This window comes from Odocoileus virginianus, chromosome 3 (assembly GCF_023699985.2).
Source record: "Odocoileus virginianus isolate 20LAN1187 ecotype Illinois chromosome 3, Ovbor_1.2, whole genome shotgun sequence".
In the NCBI taxonomy this organism is placed as follows: domain Eukaryota; kingdom Metazoa; phylum Chordata; class Mammalia; order Artiodactyla; family Cervidae; genus Odocoileus; species Odocoileus virginianus.
This window is the reverse complement of record NC_069676.1, coordinates 18,762,784-18,784,591: the sequence shown is the minus strand read 5'-3', so window position 1 is coordinate 18,784,591 and position 21,808 is coordinate 18,762,784. Positions and strand designations below refer to the sequence as shown.

The 21,808-nt window shown below is 53.9% G+C and overlaps 1 protein-coding gene across 2 annotated transcripts in view; it reads right to left on the bottom strand.

The window, feature by feature from the left end:
* The window catches only part of GNG7 (G protein subunit gamma 7), a 137,196-nt gene that overhangs the window by 4,109 nt on the left and 111,279 nt on the right, over nt 1-21,808 (bottom strand). Inside the window, exons 4-5 of one of the 2 annotated variants that reach the window (XM_020895395.2) lie at nt 14,284-14,337; nt 2,705-2,823 (exon numbers count right to left, since the gene is read on the bottom strand). In XM_020895395.2, coding sequence (XP_020751054.1) covers nt 2,705-2,785 — 81 coding nt within the window. In that variant the 5' untranslated portion in view covers nt 2,786-2,823; nt 14,284-14,337. The remainder of the gene's footprint in view (nt 1-2,704; nt 2,824-14,283; nt 14,338-21,808) is intronic. The other variant, XM_020895396.2, reaches the window with a different exon arrangement.

Below are 21,808 nucleotides of genomic sequence, written 5' to 3'. Positions count from 1 at the left end.
GAAGAGGAAGGGACTGCCTAACAGGCGCTGGGGAAGCTGACCTGGGGAGAGCAGTGTCTGGTGTCAGGTGCAGGGAGGGCAGGGGTGGGGGCAGGCTGCACTGTCCAGGCTGCCCGCTCCAGCCCCGTTTTGAGTCTTGGGTGCAGCACATCTCTGCAGCTCCAGCCCTTGACTCTTTGGCAGTCCGCTCCCCACCCGGAGAAGCGGCAGGCAGGGGTTCTCTGGAAAGTCTGCAGAGGAGCCTCTGCGTGGGCCCCGGGCTCGGATTCTGTTGCTCCGCCTGGATCCCTGGAGACAGGATGCCATGTGCCTTCAGCCTCGGCTCCCTGCCTCTCCTTCGGGCTGGCCCTGCGGTCCCTGGTCGCTGTCTTGGGGCCACAAAACCTCAGGAGTGACTGGGAGGGAGATGGGTCATGCCCGACTCTGCTCCTCCCCACGTTCAAAGGCTGCCGGGGAGCCCTCCCAACATCAAACGGGTGGGTGAGTCAGCGATCTCTGCCAGGGCTGGGACTGGCGGAGGAAACCACTTCAACCGGGCTGCTCTGTCTTCAGCCTTGAGGAATGCTTTGAGTGCTCAGAGTCCTGGAACATTCAGACGCCTCGTGGGGGGCCCCCCAACCCCACCCGGGGGATGCAGCGACCTCCTTCCACCTGGCTGGGCTGGAGGTGCAAGGCTCTCAAAGATCCTCCCCCTCCCACCACAGGGCCACGGGGTGAGTGTTTGCACTGAGCAATGACAGAAGATGACGGTGCTGGGGGAGGCAAACCCTGAACAAACACATGGGTTATGGCTGATTTTATGTGTTCACTTGGTGAGGCCATGGGTACTTGGATGTCTGGTCAAAGGCCAACCTAGATGTCTCTTATTGTTGTTGTTTGGTCGCTCAGTCGTGTCCAACTCTTTGAGACCCCATGGACTGTAGCCCGCTAGGCTCCTCTGTCCATGGGATTTCCCAGGCAAGAATACTGGAGGGGCTGGGATGCCATTTCCTTCTCCAGGGGATCTTCCCAACCCAGGAATAGAACTAGGGTCTCCTGCATTGCAGGTGGATTCTTAACCAGCTGAGCTACCAGGGATGAGATTAACATTTAAATTTAGATGAGATTAACATTTAAATTAATGGACTTTGAATAAAGCAGATGACATGCCCTAATGTGGGTGGGCCGCATCTAATCAGTTGAAGACCTTCAGAAAAAAGACTGCTTGATGGCCTTGGGACTCAAGCTCTTGGGAAGAGCAGCAGCTCTTCCCTGGATCTCCAGCCCATCGTCCAGCCCTGCAGACTTCAGAACTGTCAGCTCCAAGATCGCGTGATCCAGTGCTTTAAACTGCCTCTCATGTTCCCTCTCTCTCTGTAATATATCGTCGTATATTTCTGACTAATGCAGTGGGCAGTTGGAGCCTGGCTAATGAGGGAGCGTAAACCACCAGTGTCTTCCAGACAGAGACTCCCTGGCCCTCGCCCGGCCACCGGCAAGCTGGAGTCTGTGGCAGGAGTCAGCTGCTTGGAGGCGGCTCGGCATCCTTGGCAAAGTGGACACAGGTTTGGTGAGAAGGTGATTTTGAAAAGTGGCACACACCTTTCTTGTGTAAGAGGCCATGATTGGCCCACTGGTCCTTAATCTTTGAAAGCCCTGGATGTCATCCTGATGTCCACTTGTGGACTTAAGATGCAGCTATATAAATACATGTGTCCCTCCACACATGGGAGCATCACTCAACCATGAAAAGGAGAGAAGTCCTGACACTCACTACCACGTGGACAGACCCTGAGAACACAATGCTCAGTGAGAGAAGCAGACACAGAAGGACACATGGGATGTGATTCCACTGATGGGAAACGTGCAGAGCAGGCAGATCCACGGACACAGAGAGTGGGTTCCTGGTTGTCAGCCTTGTCTGGGCTGGGGAGGGGATGGGGGTGACTGCTAATGGGGACAAGGTTTCTTTTGGGGGTGATGGAATGTTCTGCAATTAGTCATGATGGTTGCACAACATTTTCAGTTCACCAAATGCCATTGAATTGTGCACTTTAAAAATGGTTAACTTTATACAAATAATTAAAAAGAAAAAGCCTGCCAAGTTGACTGCCCAATTATGCAGTATCTTATTTTGTTTTGCATGTTCCTGGTCCCTGATGGGTTAAGCATTTGTGAGAAGGAACTGCTTGTCCTTTTTCTTAGCATAAAAATTGAACATGCTTATTTCCAAAAATGCAGTCCATGCAGAAATGGCAAAAGTAAACATCGAAAGGCTCCGTGTCCACCCTTGCCCAGGGCCGGGTCTCTGACTTCTCTTTGCATCTATCACAAGGGAGTGGCACAGAGCTCTGAGAATGAGGGGCCAGAAGAGAAAGTGCCTGCCTCATGCTCACCCTCTTGGAGAGGCCCCATCCGGCCTTCTCTGGGGCCATCCAGGGATGGACCCCAAGGGCTGAAGTGGGCTCACAACAGACCTTGAGGCCTGCCTCTGGTCTCACAATGTTTATGAAGCACATTGGCACATTTACCCTCACAACAACCCACAACCTAGCTTAATAGGAAGTGTGTCTTTCTGTTGAGACAATGGAGGCTCAGAGAGGCTAGGCGAGTGGCCCAAGGTCACACAGCAAGAGGCACAGCCAAGTGCAAACCCCCTCTGTCCTGCTAGCCTCCGTGCCCACCGTCTGCTGTGGGTGTGTCCAGTGACCTCTCCCCTACTCACCTTAATGCGCTCGATCCCAGCTTCGATGCGGAGCTGCTCCACCAGCTTCCGAGCCTGGGCTATGTTGTTAGTGGCTGACATTGTCTGCCATCAGCTCTGGGCCCCCGTCGTCCAGAGAGCTGGGTGGGGAACAGATGGACATGAGCTGACTCGTAAAGTTCTGGGACTGCAGGTAGGGGATGGTGAGGAGGGGTGCACCCCCATTCCCCAGGCTGGGCCCCAAGCTGGGGCCCCTAGCCTGGCCACCCTACAGTCATGAAGACTCTGTCCCCTGGGTCATGGTGGGTGCGTGCATGTCCTTCAGCCATATCGTGTCCGACTCTTCGCAACCCCATAGGCTGTAGCCTGAGAGGCTCCTCTGTCCCTGGGGATTCTCCAGGCAAGAATACTGGAATGGGTTGCCATGCTCTCCTCCGGGTGACCTTCCCAACCCAGGGATTGAACCCAGCCCTGGTGAGAGGTCTGGCCAAGCGCACCTTTTCCCAGGCCCCTCCATGGTTGGTCGGGACTGAGTGCTCCCAGGACGTGACCACCCAAGGGCCCCAGGAGAGCTCACAGCCCCACTCCTGGCTGACTCAGAATTGGGGGGCTTTCTCTGATTCCTGCACCTGCTCCTCCCCCAATATGGCTGGCACTGAGGCCGGTCATTCTCTCTAGGGGGCTGTCCTAGGCCTTGTTGGGTGTAGACCAGCCCTCTGGATGCCAAGAGTACCTCCAGTGTGACAATCAGTAATGTACCCAGACATGGCCCAAGGAGGCAGAGTTGCCCAGGGCTCGACCCCTGGCCCTGGATGCAGGCAGATTATGTGAGCAGCCTATACCCATGGGTCCTGGGTACCCTACTCTTCCTCTGGAGGGCCTGGGCCAGTTTCCTGCCTTCTTTGGTCATTTGTCCAGTGAATTGAAATATAATTAAATATAAAATGTCTTGGGACTTCCCTGGTGGTCCAGTGGTTAGGACTCCTAGCTCCCAATGCAGGGGGCCTGGGTTAGGTCCCTGGTCAGGGAACTAGATCCTACATGCCACAACTGAGAGTCCTCATGCTGCAACTAAATAAAAAAGATCCTGCATGCCACAGAAAGATCAAAGATCCCCTGTGCCGCAGCTAAAACCTGGAGTAGCCAAATAAACAAATATTTTTCAAAAAACCCATTTTCACCTGACATCCATGTTCCATTAGTTATGAGAGTGCTCTTTAGACGGGACCATATGGTATGGAGGGCTTCCCTGGTGGCTCAGATGGTAAAGAATCCACCAGCAATGTGGGAGCCTGGGCTCGATCCTTGGGCTGGGAACATCCCCTGGAGGAGGGCACAGCAACCCACTCCAGTATTCTTGCCTGGAGAATCCCCATGGACAGAGGAGCCTGCTGGGCTACAGTCTATGGGGTTGCAAAGAGTCAGACATGACTGAGCAACTAAGCAAACATATATAGTCATGCAAAGTTTTTTTCTTTTCCTTAAGGTGGTTAAAAATCCTACCTATTTCATCCAATCCACGTTTAGTGAGCCCTAGGATAGAGGTTCTCAACTGAGATCATCCTGCCCCCTGGGGATACTGGGTGATGTCTGGAGACATCTGTGGTGGTCAGAACCTGGGATGTTGCTCAGCCCTGACAGTGCCCAGGGCGGCCCCCCACAGTGGATGACCCAGCCCCAAATGTTGACAGCTCCAAGGCTGTGAAATGGAATCTGATCCCAACTCACACTAGACAGTAGGATAAACCCTCGATGGTCAGATGGTGTGAACCAGGGTGACTCCAGCGTCTGTGAGTCACCTCCCCTCTCTCCCACTCAGACATGTATTTATTTATTTGGCTCCTCTGTACCCTCGCAGGATATTAGTTCCTGGGCCAAGGCTTGAATCTGGGCCCATGGCAGTGAAAGTGTGGAGTCCTAGCCACTGGACTCTGCCTGGGAATCCCCGAGGTGTGTATTTAGGTGTGAGCAGCATCTGAGGACCTCAGGGGTCACATGGTCAAGGAACCCAGTGTCCTGTGGGGTCCACTGGATCCCTAACCCGGGGCTCTCACCAAGGGAGATCCTGTCCCCAGGAACACTGGGCAATGTCTGAGGACGTCTGTGGTTGTCATGACAAGGGGAGGGGCTTCTGGCATTGAGATCATAGCAGAGAATGACCTAACCCCAGTGAGCGCATTGTCTGGGTTGAGGAAGCTCCCAGTGGGTCTGCATGGTATTAGTTCAATACGGAGTATGCAAAGCCCAGGTTCAGAAGCCCAAATTCATGGGTCCCAGGGAGCCGCCTGGCCAGGCTGGCATTGAGCCAGGTCATTCAGCGGCAGTACGTGCTTCTGTCATGATACACTGCGCCTCTGTCTGTTTTCCAGTCAGTAGACGGGGGCAGTTGCCGAAAAGGAAAGGCAGATTCCAGGTTTTCAAAAAATTTCCCACTGGGCAATAAAAAGGAATAGACTGGGGACTTCCCTGGTGGGCCAGGGGCTAAGACTGTACTCCCAATGCAGGGGGCCTGGGTTCGATCCCTGGTCGGGGAACTAGAGCCCACATGCCTCAACTAAAGATCCCCTGTGCTGCAGTGAAGACTGAAGACTCAGCCTGTCACAACTAAGACCTGGCACAGCCAAATAAATGTTGAAAACAACAACAAAAAAAGGAATGCACTGTGGAAGTGTACGTCCTGGATGGCCCTCCAAGAAATCGCTCAAAGTGAAAAGGGCAGTCCCCAGAATCACATGCTGTGTGTTTCTGCATACAGAACATCTCTGAGATGTCAAGGCAGTAGAGATAAGGAGGGATTCCTGGTTTCCAGGGGGTCGGCGGCCTGGGGAGGGGTCTGGGTAGACAGGTGCACACCAGGGGTCTTCACTCAAGAGCCAAGTATCCTGACTGTGTGTGTGTGTGTGTGTGTGGGGGGGGTCACGGGTCTGCCAGGGTGGGGGGATGAACTGGCAAAGATCTTAGTACATGCACACAAGTCAAACCGCAGGAATCTGTGTCAACAGGTGATACAGGGCCTTTCTGTCAGTGATCTGATATAACTGTGTGTGAATCTACAGTTATCTCAATCCAAGTTTCCATTAAAAAAAAAAAATCCCTTCTGTGCTGCTGCCTGCCTGCCTGCCTCTCTGCCAGACATCCCGGCCCCTCTCTGGGCCAGAAAAGGCCTGAATGTGTCTGCTCCGGGCGTGCGGGGCCCACGTGTGGGCTCCCGGAGTGCTCTGATTCAGCACAGTGCTTCAAAGCGGCCACAAAACATCCAGCTCAGGGAAAACCACCCTTGGTTCAACTTAAAAATACCGAAATTACTCAGTGCTAAATATAGACGCTGACAGAGAACAAACGGGGTGGCCCCATGGCGTGTTTTCCTTGGAAGGCTGGGGAGTCCTGCTCAGCACCCACACTTGGAATGTCCACCAGGACCCTGGGAGCCCCGAACACCCTGTGGGGCCACCCCAACCATGGCCTCCCTCGTGGGCACTAAGCCCCTCAGCACTGCTGGCTTCCTCTCCTGGGCATGACACCCTTGAGATGCCCTCCGGGCTAGGATATAACCCCGGACACCTGGGGATGGCCCCAAGGGGCTTCCTTGGGTTTTGTGTGCTGTGTGCAGGTATGTGTGCACACATGTGTGCATGAGTGTGTCTGTGTCTGTGCATGCATGCCTATGTGTCTATGAGTTTGTGTGTGCATGCATGTGCGTCAGCGTGTATCCATGTGTGGCCATGAGTGGCTGAGACCAGACACGGCCATGGCACTGCTACATAGACAGCAGACTGAAGCCTGGTCCTGGCAGAGGCAGGCCCAGCCCAGCCTCACCGCGTGTCCCTGGGGTTAGGTCAACTCCCTCCGGCAGGCACAGGCGCTGAGTCAGCCCAGGAACATTCCTCACCACACGTGACGCCCCAGGCACCTGACCTGGCCAGGCCTGCCTGGGCCCAGCGGAGTCTTGGAAGTCCCTTGACGCCAGGCAGGGCCTCAGGAAGCTTCGGGGGGAGAAGGTGGGAGCGGGCCCTCCAGGAGGGAGTGAGGAGGCGGTTGGAGCTGCAAGCCGTGGTCAGGTTCCCGCCTGGGGAGAGGCCAGTTCAGGCCTGGCGAGGCCAGGGGCATGACTTGGGGGTGAGGTTTGCCTAAAAATAGAAGCTTAACAGACGCCACTGGGCCCTGGCTGGCCTCCCAGTAAAGGGCTGGGAAGTCACTGGGGTCAGGCGGGCTCCCACAGAAGCGTTGAGGGCGTGTGGCGGAGAGGCAAAGGCTGTGCGGGCCGGAGTGCCCAGGATGCTTTGCTTTGTGAGCTGGGCTAATGACAGACAGAGGGTCAACCCTGAGCACTACAGACCCCAACCTGGGTGCCAGGCCCCAATGCACATGAGGATCAGCCATAACCGGGGGAGGACAATGATTCTCTACAGTGGGCTACAGGGTGGCTGGATGGGGGGACACCTAGTTTGAACAGGGTCACCTCAGGCCCTGCTCACACTAAGGCCGGATCACTCTCTGTGGGGATCTGTCCTGGGAGCTGTGGGGTGTAGAGCAGCCTCCCTGGCCCCTACACCCTTGATGCCAGGAGCCCCCCATCCTTCTGAGTTGTGATGAACCACAGATGTCCCCAGACACCACCCAATGTCCCCTGGGAGCAGGATTTAAAGCTTTAGTGGAACTCTCTTATCAGAAGACTCTCTGCAGCTAAAAGAGATTCTTTCAGGAAAATACAAACAGTTTTTTGGGAACTGAGATGGTTCAGCTTGAAGTGAAGTGGTACTGAGCAGAAGAGAAGTTTGTTTCCAAACAGGTTTTAAATTTCTTAGCATCTGGGAATTCCCTGGCATTCTAGTACTTGGGACTCCACACTTTCACTGTGGAGTGGGTGGGTTCAATCCTTAGTCAGGGAACTAAGATCCCACAAGTGGTTCGGCCTGGCAACAACAGCAAAATATGAAACAAAATTTCTTAGTATCCAACAACCTGGCTGGGAGAGGTCACACAGGGTCAGAGGCTCCCTTGAACTCAACCAACAACACATCTGAGGCGGGAGTGAGTGCAGCCTCCCCGGTGGGGTGGGGGCAGGGTGGGAGGCAGAGGTCTTACAGAAAGAGCAGACCTGAATTCTGCCCCAGATTCCCAAGCTGTGCGGCTCTAAGCTACAGTTAGCTCTGCTCAGTGCTGAGCGACACCCCCTCTCAAGCACAGGGCCTGGCCAACCTCCAGGTCCCCAAGTTCCTATGCTGGGGGTCAGGGACCCTTGAGGTCGACAGCCATGGCAGGCCGGCCCTACAAACACAGCTGCCAGGGAGACAGGATGAGAGACAAGGTGACCTAGACCTCCTGTGCCCAACCAACGTGGACCGGCAGGTTTGCTGGAAGCTGTTGAGAAATCTTGCTCCTTGCGCAGTTTGCTGGCAGCTTGGTGGCCCCTCCCCTCACCTGCCCAGGGGCCAGGCAGGGCAGGGTCTCACAAAGGATGGGGGGGAGAGAGGGGCAGAGTTTGAAGTGAATCGAGTTAAAACTAGGAGTAGATGGAATCAGTAGCAGAGTCAGAGATGGAGAGATGTAGATGGCCTATTTCCTCCGCCAGCCTGAATGCCTGCAGGGCCCTCCCCTTGAGCTCAGAGGCAGAGGTGAGACTGAGGTGAGACTTCCAGCTGGGCTCGGAGCTCGCGACACCGGTCACGTCCAGCCACTTTCCTGCCATCTTTGGACATGGTTACTGGCCTTTTACTGGTAGGTGATCCTCGGTTGTGAAACTCTCCTGCTAAGTCCACAGAGCCTCTGGTCTCAGTCCAGGGGATGAGGCTGTCTCCCTGTTCCTAAAGATAAAGTCTGGAAATGGGAGACCCTGGACTCACAGCCTGGCTCTGCCCTGGCCTGGGGCTGGGCTTCCTCAACTGGAGAAGAGGGCGGATGTTCTAAGAGCTGAGAATAGGACTTCCCAGGCGGTCCAGTGGTTAACACTCCACCTTTCAACGCAGGGGATGTAGGTTTTATCCCAAGTCGGGGAACTAAGATCTCACATGCCATGCGGCAACTAAGCCCATGAGCCACAACTACTGAAGTCTGTACTCCCTAGAGCCTGTGCTCTGCTACTGCAGAGTAGCCCCTGCTTGCCACAACTAGAGAAAGCCTACGTGCAGCAACAAAGACCCAGTGGAGCCAGAAATAAATAAAATAAAAAGTAAAAGCCAAGGGCTTCCCTAGTTAAGAATCGCCTTGTAATGCAAGGGACACTAGTTCCATTCCTCATCTGGGGAGATCCCACATGCTTCGGGGCAACTGAGCCCATGCACCACAGCTACTGAAGCCCCTGCACCCTAGAGCCCATGCTCCGCAACAAGAGAAGCCATTTCAGTGAGAAGCCTGTGCATCGCAACAAAGAGTAGACCCCACTTACTGTAACAAAGACCCACCAAGCCAAAGAAATAAATAAACCTTAAAAAAATAATAAAAGCTGAGACTGGATCCCCATTGGTCATTCTGTGACTCTAAGATCACAATGATCTATGTCCCTGGCCTCCTCCTTAGCCATCTGGACCTTGGATAAACCTTTCTCTCTGCAGATTCCACTTGCACAATGGTGGCCAACTCGTGTGGACACCCTTCTGATGAGGGCAGTGGGCAGAGCTGCATAGGGTAGAGATGCTCAAAGGCACTGAAGGACCATTGAGAAAGTGAAGGATTTCCATCCCGAATCTGGGGAGGGGGATGGAAGCCCAGGAGTCTGGTTTTGGGGCTGCCTTTTTCTGGGGTGGAGGGTTTGCCAAGAGGCTGAGGGGGTCTTACAAGGCTAGGAGCACAGAGATTGGGATCCAAGGCTTCCTGAGGGGAGACAGATTGGGGAACCCCCACCTCCTTGATATGAGCTGGGATAAGAGTGCTGCCTTCTAAGGAAAGAGTCCACAGGCAGCAGACAGGCCCTCACGGCAACTGCAGCTGAGTTATGAGTAACCTCAGTCCCCAACACCAGATTGATGTGACCCTAAATGCCGAGCAGAAGTAAATGAAAGTCTGTCCTTTCTGGGAGAAAACAGCATCACCTTAGGCTCCATGTTATTTCTACAAATGAGTCATCAGGCACAATATCTAGCACACAATCAGGAAAGACCAGGCAGGACTTCCCTGGTAGCCCAGTGGTTAAGACTACACACTCCCAGTGCAGAGGGCCTGGGTTTGATCCCTGGTCAGGGAACTAGATCCCACATGACGCAACTATAATGAGTGTATGTGCTGCAGTGAAGACTGAAGATCCCATGTGCCACAACTAAGACCAAATAAATAAATAAATATTTTTTTGAAAAGAAGAAATGACCAGGCACACAAGAAGACAGGACCATATAAATAAAAATCAGCAGAAATAACAGGCTATACCAACAGGCCCCAGGGCTTCCATACACTAAAATTGACAGAGTTTAAAATAACTATACTAACAGTGCTAAATAAGTGAGGCTGTATTTGAGCAGCAAATTGGAAACTAAAGAAAAAGACTGAATGGGTATATAGAAGCTGACAATATATGAAATGAACACAACAGAAGAAGCAGTATCGTTAAAGACAACTAAGGAGAAAATTAGTGAAACAGACGATAGCAAATATCCAGATCGAAGCATGGACCACATGAAATAAGGTAAGAGACACAGGATGCAGTAAGGTATGCATGTGTGCTAAATCACTTCAGTCGTGTCTGACTCTTTGAGACCCCATGGGCATGAGACAGGGATTGAACCTGTGTCTCTTATGTCTCTTGCATTGGCAGGCGGGTTCTTTACCACCAGTGCTCCTTGGAAGCTCTAGTAAGGTCTGACACATGTCAGAGCTCCAGAAGTGGGAGAGAGAGAGAATGGAACAGAAGCAATCTTTGAAGAGATACTGACTGATAAGTTCCCCAAACTGACAAAAAACAAAAACAAAAAACTCTTAAGCCACAGATTCAAGAAGCTCTAGAACCTCAGGCAGGAGAAACACTTTAGAAATGGACAGAGAAATGGCCAATGGGCACATGAAATAGTGCTCAACGATTAGTCATCAGGGCAAGAATAACTGAAAACCATCATGGAGTCTGCTTCGCAGCTGCTAGAGTGGCAAAAATCTAAAAGACCGACAACACCAAGTCCTAGGGAGAATGAAGAAACAGAAAGTTTCACACATTACTGGCAGAACCGTGCAACCGCTCTGGAAAGTGAGTTAGCAGATTCTCATAAGGTTAATCCACCTGCCAATGCTGGAACCTCAGGAGATACAGGTTCAATCCCTGGGTTGAGAAGATCCCCCGAAGGAGGAAATGCCAATCTACTCCAGTATTCTTGCCTGGGAAATCCCATGGAAAGAGGAGTCTGGTGGGCTATAGTCCATGGGGTCACAAAGAGTCAGACATGACTGAGCACAGCAAAGACAGATTTTATAAGGTTAAACACATACTTAACCTATGACCCAGCAATTCCACTCCTAGAGATTTACCCGAGATAAATAAAAAGATATTTCCACAAAAGGACTTGTACAAGATGTTCATAGTCTGTATTCGTAAAAGCAAAAGTTGGAAGTAACCCAAATGCTTGTCAACAGGAGAATGTGTAAACAGACTGCGGTAATTCATACCACGGATACTCACACAATGGAAAGAACCTACTGGCAAATGAAGCTGAGTGTGTGACTCTCAAAATACTTGGTCAGGTGAAAGAAGACAGACATTAGAAATATTCTCTATCTTGACTGAGGTATTAGTGTACATAGGTGTTTAGATTTGTCAAAATTCATCAAACTACCTATGTAAGATCTGTTCATTTTACTGAAGAGGAATTATACCTCAATAAAATCAGTTAGGGACTTCCCTGGTGTTCTGGTGGCTAAGACTCCATGCTGTCAATGCAGGGGACCCGGGTTCAATACCTGCTAAGGGAACTAGGATCCCATAGGCAGCAACTAAGACCCAGGGCAACCAAATAAATAAATATTTTAAAAATTAAATAAAATCAGTTAATTACAAAACAAATGAACAAACATAAGGTGCTAGAGGAAAAAGGACTAACAATTTTATGGATCCAGTGAAAATTCTAGACCTAGTGAAAACAAACTTTAAGAATTAGGGTAAAACAAAGATATTTTCGGACTTCACAGGCTCAGTGGTAAAGAATCTGCCTGCCAATGCAGAAGACACAGGAGATGCAGGTTCAATCCCTGGATCGAGAAGATCCCCTGGAGTAGGAAACGGCAACCCACTCTGGTATTCTTGCCTGGAAAATCCCATGGACAGAGAAGCCTAGTGAGTGGGCTACAGTCCCTGGGTTCCAAAGAGTCAGACAAGACTGAGCACGCAGGCAACAATGCCAAAAGACATTTTCAGACAAATAGACTGTCACCCGCAGACCTTCCTTATTAGAAATAAAACAAAAAGATATTAGAGATAAATGACCCCAGGTGGAAGGCGAGAGGTGTAAGAGGGAGCGATAAACAAAACCAAACCAAAGTATTGAAGAAGGGGAAGAACTTGATAAAATAATTCCAAAATCTTCATGGGAAAATAAACAGGAAGTGAAAACCCTAAAAGCCCTTGGACCACACGAGAATCACAAGAGCCATCAACTCGATATTTACCTCCACCCAGTCCAAAAAAAATCAGCATCTGAAAAAACACGTATACTTCTCTGTCTCCTGCAACCGGCCCAAGGCCAGAGTGATGGGGACCAGGCCAGCTGTGCCCGGTGACTTCTCCTCAGTCCAGCCCTCAGCAGCCCCAGGAGGAAACAAGACATTTCCCATCAATGGAATCTCACTCTGTGCATCCTTCTGTGTCTGCTTCTTTCACCGAGCATTCTGTTCTCAGGGTCTGTCCACGTGGTAGAGTGTCAGGGCTTCTTTTTTGTGAGTAATATTTCCTTGTGTGCATGGAATAACATTTTTAAGCACACACTTTCAAAGAAAAAGAAAAGCCTTCCTTGCTGTTGTTGAAGTGCTCAGCTGCTTAGTCATGTCTAACTCTTTGGGACCCTATGGATTGTAGCCCGCCAGGCTCCTCTGTCCATGAGATGTTCCAGGCAAGAATACTGGAGTGGGTTGCCATTTCCTTCTCCATGGGACCTTCCCAACCCAGGGGTTGAACCTGTGTTTCTTGTGTCTCCTGGGTTGGCAGCTGGATTCTTTACCACTGAGCCACCAGGGAAGCCCCATACTATACTTGATCTCAGCCAAAGGCCAAGAAATGGTAGCCATATATTTTCCTAACTAGAAAGCAAGTGGAAGATGGTAAAAATCAATGGTTTGTTCGACTTGGACTCAGGAATACAGGCTGTGTCTTTTGGGTTGCGGACAAGCGCACTGGAGTACAGAGCAATGTTTGCCGGCAGGTGAGAGTGCAAGGGGTGGGCCTCATGTCAGGCATCATGAAGCTGTTACTGTGCCCACTTTTTACAGATGAAGAGAGACAGAGCCTCGAAGATGTGAGTATGTTAATAATCTTCCCGAGACCACATATCGGGTGGAGGTTGGGCCAGGGTTTGCATCTAATTCCCAAACCAGAGCTCCCTGACGGGGGCAGGTCCCAACATAAAGCTCCAAGCCCCCTGAACCCAGAGGCAAGCTTCGGGGGCCGCGGGACACGGTCTCTGCATCCTCCATGGCCCAGTGCATTTGGCAAAGGGTTTAGACATACAGTGATCCTGGATCTGAGGGATTGGATCCTCACATGAGGGGAGGCGTCAGGACCCTCATGAGGCTTCTGTTTTTGGGGAAGGACAGTGCAGAATGCTGGGGATGCTGATGACAACTGTGTGGCCATCAGGGCCAGAGAAAACCCCAAGTGAGATGGAACAGCAGAGAGCCTCAGCATGGTGCCTCCTATCTATAAGTGACCCTGGGGCTCCTAGAATCCGGTATGCTTTTCCCAAGACCTTGAGCAGACTGTCACATCAGTTTCCAATGGGGCCGCACGTGTGTGCCGGGGAGACCTTTGCATCATCACCTTGCACCCCCACCAGATGTCTCAAGATCACATCTCTGTCCCCTGGGTCCTGGTGATGCAGGCTTGGCGTTTCCTGGCGGTCGAGTCAGCTTCCTTCTGCCTCGGAGAGTCAGGTGGAGTAATGGGTGCAGACGCAGGAGCTCTAAGATGCTGTTTGCCCGCTGGGTCTTGCCAAGATGCTCAGCACGATTGCTGTGTGACTATCGTTCATGGGGTGGGGGTGGGGGGGCGTGTGGCAAATAGGTACCCGAGACTTCAACAGGGATTGGCGGGCTGAGCCTCGGCGACCTCATGAATAAAACCAAGGAGACAGCCTGCTGGGGCGGCCCAGGCCCTGCGGGGACCCTGAGCAGCCGGGCTGATGGGAAAGAGGACTGGGCACACACCCAGACACTGAGGGAAGCCCTGACCCGCCGGGCATGTTTCTGGTGGGCAGAAGCAGAGGCTGAAGAGAGCAGACGTGCTCCCCGGCTCAGCCTGTGATGCCATCTCCACCCTCGGCGGTGTTTTCCGGATGCAGAGGAAGCAGTGACAGGGAGACACAAAAATGCAGGAGATCCCTCTGAATTCCGCGCATAGCTCTCATAGCTGGGAAGAGCTCCACTCCCAGCCTGCTCACGATAAACCGAAACCCCAGCCGCTGGGGTTGCTCTCTTACCAGAAGAGAAAGAACGGGACGCCAGGGGACGCTTCTGAAAGTTGGCCGGCTGAGCTGCGTAAAAGGAAAAGAATGTGAAAAATTTTTTTTCGCTGGCGGGGCAGAGGCGAGGAGCAAGGCCTCGGAAGAGCAGCGGCTCCTGGTCCTGGCGGTCCAAGAGGAGGGGTGGCTGGGGGGCCGCTGGGGACCGCTCCCTGGGTGCAGGGTCTGCCTGCAGTGGGTGGACACTCAGGCACAGCCCCAGTTGTTCAGTTGCTCAGTCGTGTCCAGCTCTTTTCGACCTCGTGGACTGCAGCACACCAGGCTTCCCTGTGCTTCACTGTCTCCTAGAGTTTGCTCAGACTCATGTCTATTGAGTCAGTGATGCCATCTAACCATCTCATCCTCTCTTGCCCCCTTTTCCTCCAGCTCTCAATCTTTTCCAGCATCAGGGTCTTTTCCAATGAGTCGGCCCGACTCTGAATTCTGTGCACTGAACATGGACCTGCAGCCCGGGGGCCTCAGTGTGAGACGAGCTGCTCCCTGGAAAACCTCGGCCGCAGCTTCCATAAGCACAAGATGACAGGCCTGAGAGGTGGGCTGGGACCCCCTGACTCTCAGACAGAGTGCCCCCGCAAAAGGCCACCTACTGTCCCGAGGAGGACAGACAAGTCAGCTGACATTGGTGCTGTCCTGGGAGCTGTCGGGGGGTGGAGCAGTATTCCTGCCCCCCACCTTGATGCCAGGAGCCCCCCAGTTGTGACAACCACAGTCATCTCCAGACATGGCCCAATGTCCCCAGGGGAGGACCACCCCTCATTTGAGAATTGGGTTAGAATCCCCCAGTAGGGCCCTCACAACAATGTTTCTGCCCTGGATTTTACTATTAAAGACAATAAGGGTGGGACTTGCCTGGTGGTCCAGTGTTTAAGGATCTGCCTTCCAATGCAGGGGACATGGCCTTTGATCCATGTTCAGGGAACTAAGATCCCACATACTGTGGGGCAACTAAACCCACGGGCCACAACTAAGCCCATGTGCTGCAACTAGAGAGTTCACAAGCTGCAGTTAAGACCTGACACACCCAAATAAATAAATAAATGTTTAAAAGAATGTATGGGGACTGTCACCTTAAAAAAAAAAAGATAAAGGGCATCAAAGGAAATATAAGGAGGGTTTTTTTTTCTGTGTGTGTGGCAGGGCTTCCCAGGTGGCATGGTGGTAAAGAATCCACCTGCCAATGCAGGAGACACAAGAGACTCAGGTTTGATCCCTGGGATGGGACAAATTCCCTGGAGGAGGAAATGGCAACCCACTCCAGTATTCTTGCCTGGGAAATCCCATGGACAGAGGAGACTGGTGGGCTGTAGTCCACGGAGTTGCAGAGTCAGGCACAACTGAACACACACACACACACACACAGGCACACACACACATGTTGGTTTCAGGGCCCATCCAGAGTCAGAGCTAATGTACCTTATCTCACCTGTGGCCTGGAGTGACCCCCTGGGCCCTACTTCCTTGGGGGGGCTGACTGATGATGAGAAGGCATCTGTCACACCCGACCTTCACCAACAACCTAGCCAGGGGTCCTCGGGGCTGTGCATACCTCTTCGATGACCCCCAGTGACCTGGAGAATCCCCTTTCCTGGGGTGCGGGCAGGATCCGAGGAGAGGACGGGGGTTCAGCTCTAGGCGGGGTGGTGTCGTGTGGCACAGATGTGGGAGGGAGAGAACCTTGGTGGGCCTGCTTTTATCAGGGGAGAGAGTGTGAAGGGGACTCCGCATAAGGGAGACCCTCCATCGCTGGTTTTGAAGCTGGAGGCGGATGTGTGGCAAGACACAGGGGCAGCTCCAAGGGAAGGGGAACCCCCTGCTACAGCTGCATGGAACCGAGTTCTGGAACAATTCGAATCAGCCCCAGGTGAGGCATTCTGACAGCAGCCGGGAGAGACCCTGAGCAGAGGGGGCAGCCACACCACGACCCGACTGCTGACCTTCAGGGCCTCGAGCTGGAAGCCACGAGGTCGGTGTTGGCTCGTTACGTGGCATGGACAGCTGATACACTGGCCGGGCGAGGCCCAAGTGGGATCTCCTGACCATTGGCCTGGCCTCTTTCTAGCACTCTCTGTTCCAGATGCTGGACAATTCCAGCTGGCAGCCACTCCTCCTGCTGAGCAGGCACAGGACACGCGTTCTCTTTTGTAATGGCCCTGAGATGCTGGCGAAGCATTAAAGCCAGAGGAGTTGCTGGCAGTTTCTCCATCAGCAGCCAGCCTGTTCCCTGGGACACGAGTGCCACATGCATTTCATCTCTGCAGGCACAGGAAGTGGATCTCAGTGACTCCGAGCCCAGACAAAGCCGGCTGCTTCCAGGTGGTTCTGAGAGCCCCCTCCTCACCTCCTCATCCAGGCAGACGAGGCCATGCTGGGTGAGTCAGAGCCCGGGAAGGTGGGGAGCTGCAGGCAACAGGAGCCTGTGTCCCAGGCCTCATGCCTGGACTTCAGGGAGGGAAGGGGAGGCAGGCGGGAGCAGTCCGCGGCCTCAGAGAGAACAGAAACAGCCTTCATTCTGCTTTAACACTTCCAGAACTGGTAGCTTTACAGCTCACCGAGCTTCTGAATTTTGACCCCCCTCCCCGCCTGCCATGAAACAGGAAGGAAACAAAACAACCCCCCACCAAACACAAACCTCCAGCCAAACTCGACAGGAGGACAAATAAGGCCTGGGTGAGAAAGCAGGCTCCCCTATCCCGGGGGTAACCGCCCCCCCCAGAACACGATGTTCAGAAGAGGAGGCGGGCTGCTGTGTGGAAAGAGGGAAAAAAATCCCAAAGCCAAACAGAACGAGATGAGGTTTGAGAGAACAGTATCTGGGCTTCTTTTAAGAACAAGCTGCCCTCCTGCAGGGCTTGGGGGGCTGGCTGGCCACTAGCTGTGCCCACATGCAAGCTGATTACCCTGTGTTTCTTACACACCTACTGTGTGCATGAGGCCTCGGCTCTGCTCGCCTTTGCAGGGGCCCCCTGCACCACAATCCACAGCATGGAAGCCCCTAAGTAAGGTGTTTCCACAGGGATGATGTCTGGGGCAGCTGTTGTTGTCACGACTGGGGGGCTCCAGGCATCAAGGGAGTGGGGCCAGGGAGGCTGCTCCAAACCCCACAGTGCTGGGGACGGGCCCTCATAGAGGATGGCCTGGCCCTCTCTCCTTCACTGTGCTTGGGGGTGGGGAGAGACCTGCTCTAGACTCCACAGAAATGGCACATGCTGGACCTTAGGGTGATAAGGTCAGAGAGAGGGGAGGGTGCCTTGCAGTGTCCCCAGCAGCTGGACAGCCTCGCTCCCAGTCCCAAGGAGGGTCACATGCAGAGGGCCAAGGGCACCACACCGGCACTTGGACTTTGGTACGAGGGGGACCAAACCTCTTTGACTCCCCAGCATCCTCGCCCTCCCCCCACCTAACCCCTTCCCCCACCTCTCCCCATCCCCACCCCCTCCACCCACCTCTCCCCCATCCCCATCTCCAGCCACGGTGGTCTGGGCTCCCCATTCCCCGCCTCGCATCTGGGCCTGAGCTTCTCCAGGATCGAGGTCACCCTGGCCTGGCCTGGGGCAGGCCAGCCATGTGACGGCCTCTGTGACCTTGAGCATGGTGACCTTTGGTGGGCCACAGGGGCCATGAAAGACCAGCTGGGTCTCTGCCAGGCAGATGCTTCCCCACAGGAGGCCCGCACCCCCCTGGAGACCAGGGTCTTGTGACTCCCTGTCAGCTGGTCCTTTCATGCAGGGGCTAAATCGGGTCCCTTGGCAGCTATTTTTAGAAAGGGCTAGAAAAAAAAGGGAATGAATGAGGTGCCCACAGGCGAGGGAAAAACAGAGCTGCAGGGCGAGTTGCCGCCCTTGGCCGGAGCCCGGAGGCGGGCAGACAATGCGCCGCGGTGACAGAGGGCTGACAGTGCGGCTGGCGCGGGAGCAGAAGAAAGGGCCTTCTCTGTCCGCCCGGAGGATGACTGCAGTCATGTGAGCGTGTGCAAGCGGGTAACCCGGCTGGGCCAGCATGCTGAGCGCCTGTGGCTAATGTCAGCCCTGTTCTTGGCTTCTTAGCACCCAGGAAGTGCCGTCACCCTGGCCCTGGGAGGCTGCAGCTCGGATCCAAAGGGCAGGAGGCTGGGAGAGGGCAGGGCGGTGTTGCCAGCTGAGCCTGGACAACCTCCTACACATCCTGCAAAGCCCCTTGAAGTGTCATCACCCTCTGAGAAGCCCCTGGTCTACCATCTATGCACAAGCCTGCACTGGAACCCTTCCTTGGGGTAGCCACAGCTCTGTGGATGCTCCTTGGCATTGCATTTCCCGTGGCTGCTGTCACAAATCACCACAAATTTGCTGGCTTAAAACCACACACAGTGATTATCTCGTGGTTCTGGAGGTCAGGAGTTTGACTTGGGCCTCACGGAGCTAAATCCAGGCATGGGCAGGGCTGGTTCCTCTGGAGGCTCCAGGGGAGCACTGGATCCCCGCTTTTCCAGCTTCTAGAGGCACCTCATCCCTGGCTCACAGCCCCTCCCTCCACCCTCAGAGCCAGCAGCGCAGCATCTCCCGTCTCTGCCTCTGACCCTCCCCCTCCCTCTTATTAGGACCCTGTGATGACATTGGGCCTCCTGGGAGAATCCAGGATCGTCCCCATCTCAGGGGCCTTAAATAATCCCTCCTGCAAAGTCTCCTCTGCCCAATGAGGTGATGTGTCCACAGGTCCTGGGACCAGGACAGGGGCATCTTTGGGGGACGTGGCTGGGAAGCTGGGCACCAGAGTGACGTCTGGACGAAAGGGACGGGTGGCTGCAGGGCAGGGCGTTCACCACGGGGGCTCTGTCCTGGAACTCACTCTGTCCTCGAGGCCAATCTCTCTCCTAGGACAGGCGTCCTCAGGATCAGGCCGCCAGACCAGTGCACCTGGCCACACCTGACATCTGTATCGGGTGCCACTTGAGGGCAGGTGCCCAGGAGGGCAGAGTGCAGATGGCCTTTCCTGGGCAGAGGCACTGCTGTGGATGGACCTGGAGCTTGGGTGCTGGGCTCCAGCTCTTTGCTCTGGGCCCTGGGTCGCTGGTCAACCCCATGGGACCAAAGGTGAAACAGCCCAGCATCAGAATGACCAATGGTGACTAAGCGCCTGTTACTCCACCTCTGATGTGGTTACAAAGTCCTGGAGCCAGACACACCAAGAGAGACTCTCCCTAAGGGTTAGCTGTAGTCAGGGACATTTTTCTTTCTTTTAAAAAAATTTTTTGGCTGCGCTGGGTCTTTGTCACTATGTGGGCTTTCTCTAGTTGTGGTGAGTGGGGGCTACGCTCTAGTTGCAGCATGCAGGCATCTCATTGAGGTGGCTTCTCTTGTTGCGGAGCACGGGCTTTAGAGCATGTGGGCGTCAGTAGCTGTGACGCTCAGTCTCGGCAGCGGTGCATGGGCCCAGCTGGCCCTTGGCAGGTGGGATCTTCCTGGACCAGGGATCAAACTTGTGCCCCCTGCATTGGCAGTCAGACTCCCAACCACTGGACCACCAGTGAAGTCCAGGGACATTTTTTATATTAAAAAGGCAGGGGGAAAACAGTGCAATTAGGTGCACAATTTTAGAGGCACGCCTGTGTGGGGAGCCAGACCCTAGAACAGGGGCTGTGGGTCATGTCTGGGAGGTCTGTGGTCTTCCCTCTGGGGGCTCCTGGCATCGAGGGGATTGGGGCCAGGGAGGCTGCTTCACACTCCACTGCGCCCAGGATGGCCCCTCGGAGAACAGCTGGTCTGTGTCCGTAGTGCCCAGTTAGGGTCTGGGGGAGACCCCTATACGAGTGGTCGAGGGGTGTGTCAGCTCAGGAGCCCCTTTCCTGTGAAATGGACACATGATTCTGGCCCATCGAGGAGCCTGGGTGGGCCAACATGGCTCCCGGGCATTGCTCCAGGCAACACCACACGCCCTCGGTGTCCAGCTCCAAGGGGCCCCAGGTGCCTAGCAGACATGGGGGTCTGGGGTCAAAGCTCAGGCTGCCCTGCAGTAAGGCACAGCATCAGGATGTCTGGACAGAACCCCTACTTGGGTGTTGACTCCTGTGTGTCTCATCTGTAAGCCTGACCTTCAAATACAGGACAGGGTGGTGGGGGATGAAGGGTGGCGGAAGGGCAGAGAAGCAGCAGTCTCAATCCAGACTGCAAGTCTCAGCCTTGACCAGGGTATAGTCTGGCTGTGTCCTCATCTAGGGACACTGTGGAATCTTCCAGAGAGGGCTACCCCTGCAGCTACCCCTGCTGACCATCTGCGGAGTGCTGAGCCCCAGTGACTGGGTGGGATTGCAGGAGCCGGGTGACCACAGGTGGGGTGGGAAGCAGGGGTGCGGAGACCAGTGCTGGGTCTGCAGAAACCCCCAGCGAGAGTGAGCTAATCTCAGCTTCCCAGTGGCCTCTGCCCCAAGACGAGGTTTTTGTGACCCGTCAGGAATTTCTAACAATGAGATTGAGTGTCTGGATCTGTTCACACTGACATCCTCTTTCTCGGCCGTCCAAATTCCATTACGCCCTTTCTCGTTAATGCAGAAACTTGGCCAAGCGCTGGGCTGCCTGGGAAGCGCCCAGGTCTCCTGTGGCCCTCGCTGGAAAGGGGAACTGTGCTACAGGGCTGGGTGCCTGGTTCTAGGAGTCTCTGCAGGGCTTAGGAGAGGCAGCTGGGGGCCCACTAGACTGGAAGTAGAAAGGGTGCATGGAATGCATGGGCTTGACCTTGTGGGACCCTCAGGGACTGGTGCGGGGGTGCTGGTGGCTGCTCAGATTTCTGCCCCTGCCCCTAGGGACATTCCTCGGTGGCTTGCTGAGGCAGGTGGCTGTGTTTAAGAAGTGCATTTGGCTGGGAGCAGTGGGGGTGGACTTCAGAAGCTGCTGGCAGCCCCTAGCGGACAGGCAGAAGGCACCCAGGACACAGCCCTGCAGCCACAGCAAATTCTGCCAACACCCCTAGAGACCCTGGGACCCTGGACCCAGCCAAGCCTCTGTGTGAGAATGCAGCCTGGCTGACACCATGTGGCCTGCTCTCACCCCAGGTAGAGGACCCAGTGAGGCTGTACCTAGAGCCCTGACTCAAGTGAGATGAGTGGGTGGAACTTGGAGGTATTTGTTATGCAGCATCACTGACTAACACATCAGAGGACCTGCAGAGAGGACCCAGGCCTAGAGGAGACAGAACAGGATATGGCCTAAGGTCATCTGTTGAGGTTCCCTCATTTTCCCCTACATTGTCATGTCAGTTGGACCTGCCGCTCCTGAATTCATCTATATGACTGTAAAAATAATATAAATAGAAAATATAACACTGGGAATTCCCTGGTGGTCCAGTGGTTAGGACTTGGAACTTCCACTGCAGGGGGCATGAGTTATAATACCTGGTCGGGGAACTAAGATCCTGCAAGCTGCATGGCTTGTCCCTCACTCCCCCAAAATAAAGTACCATTAAAAAAAAAAAAAGAAACTATAACATGAGTGTCAAAGAAATAAGGACTCCCTCC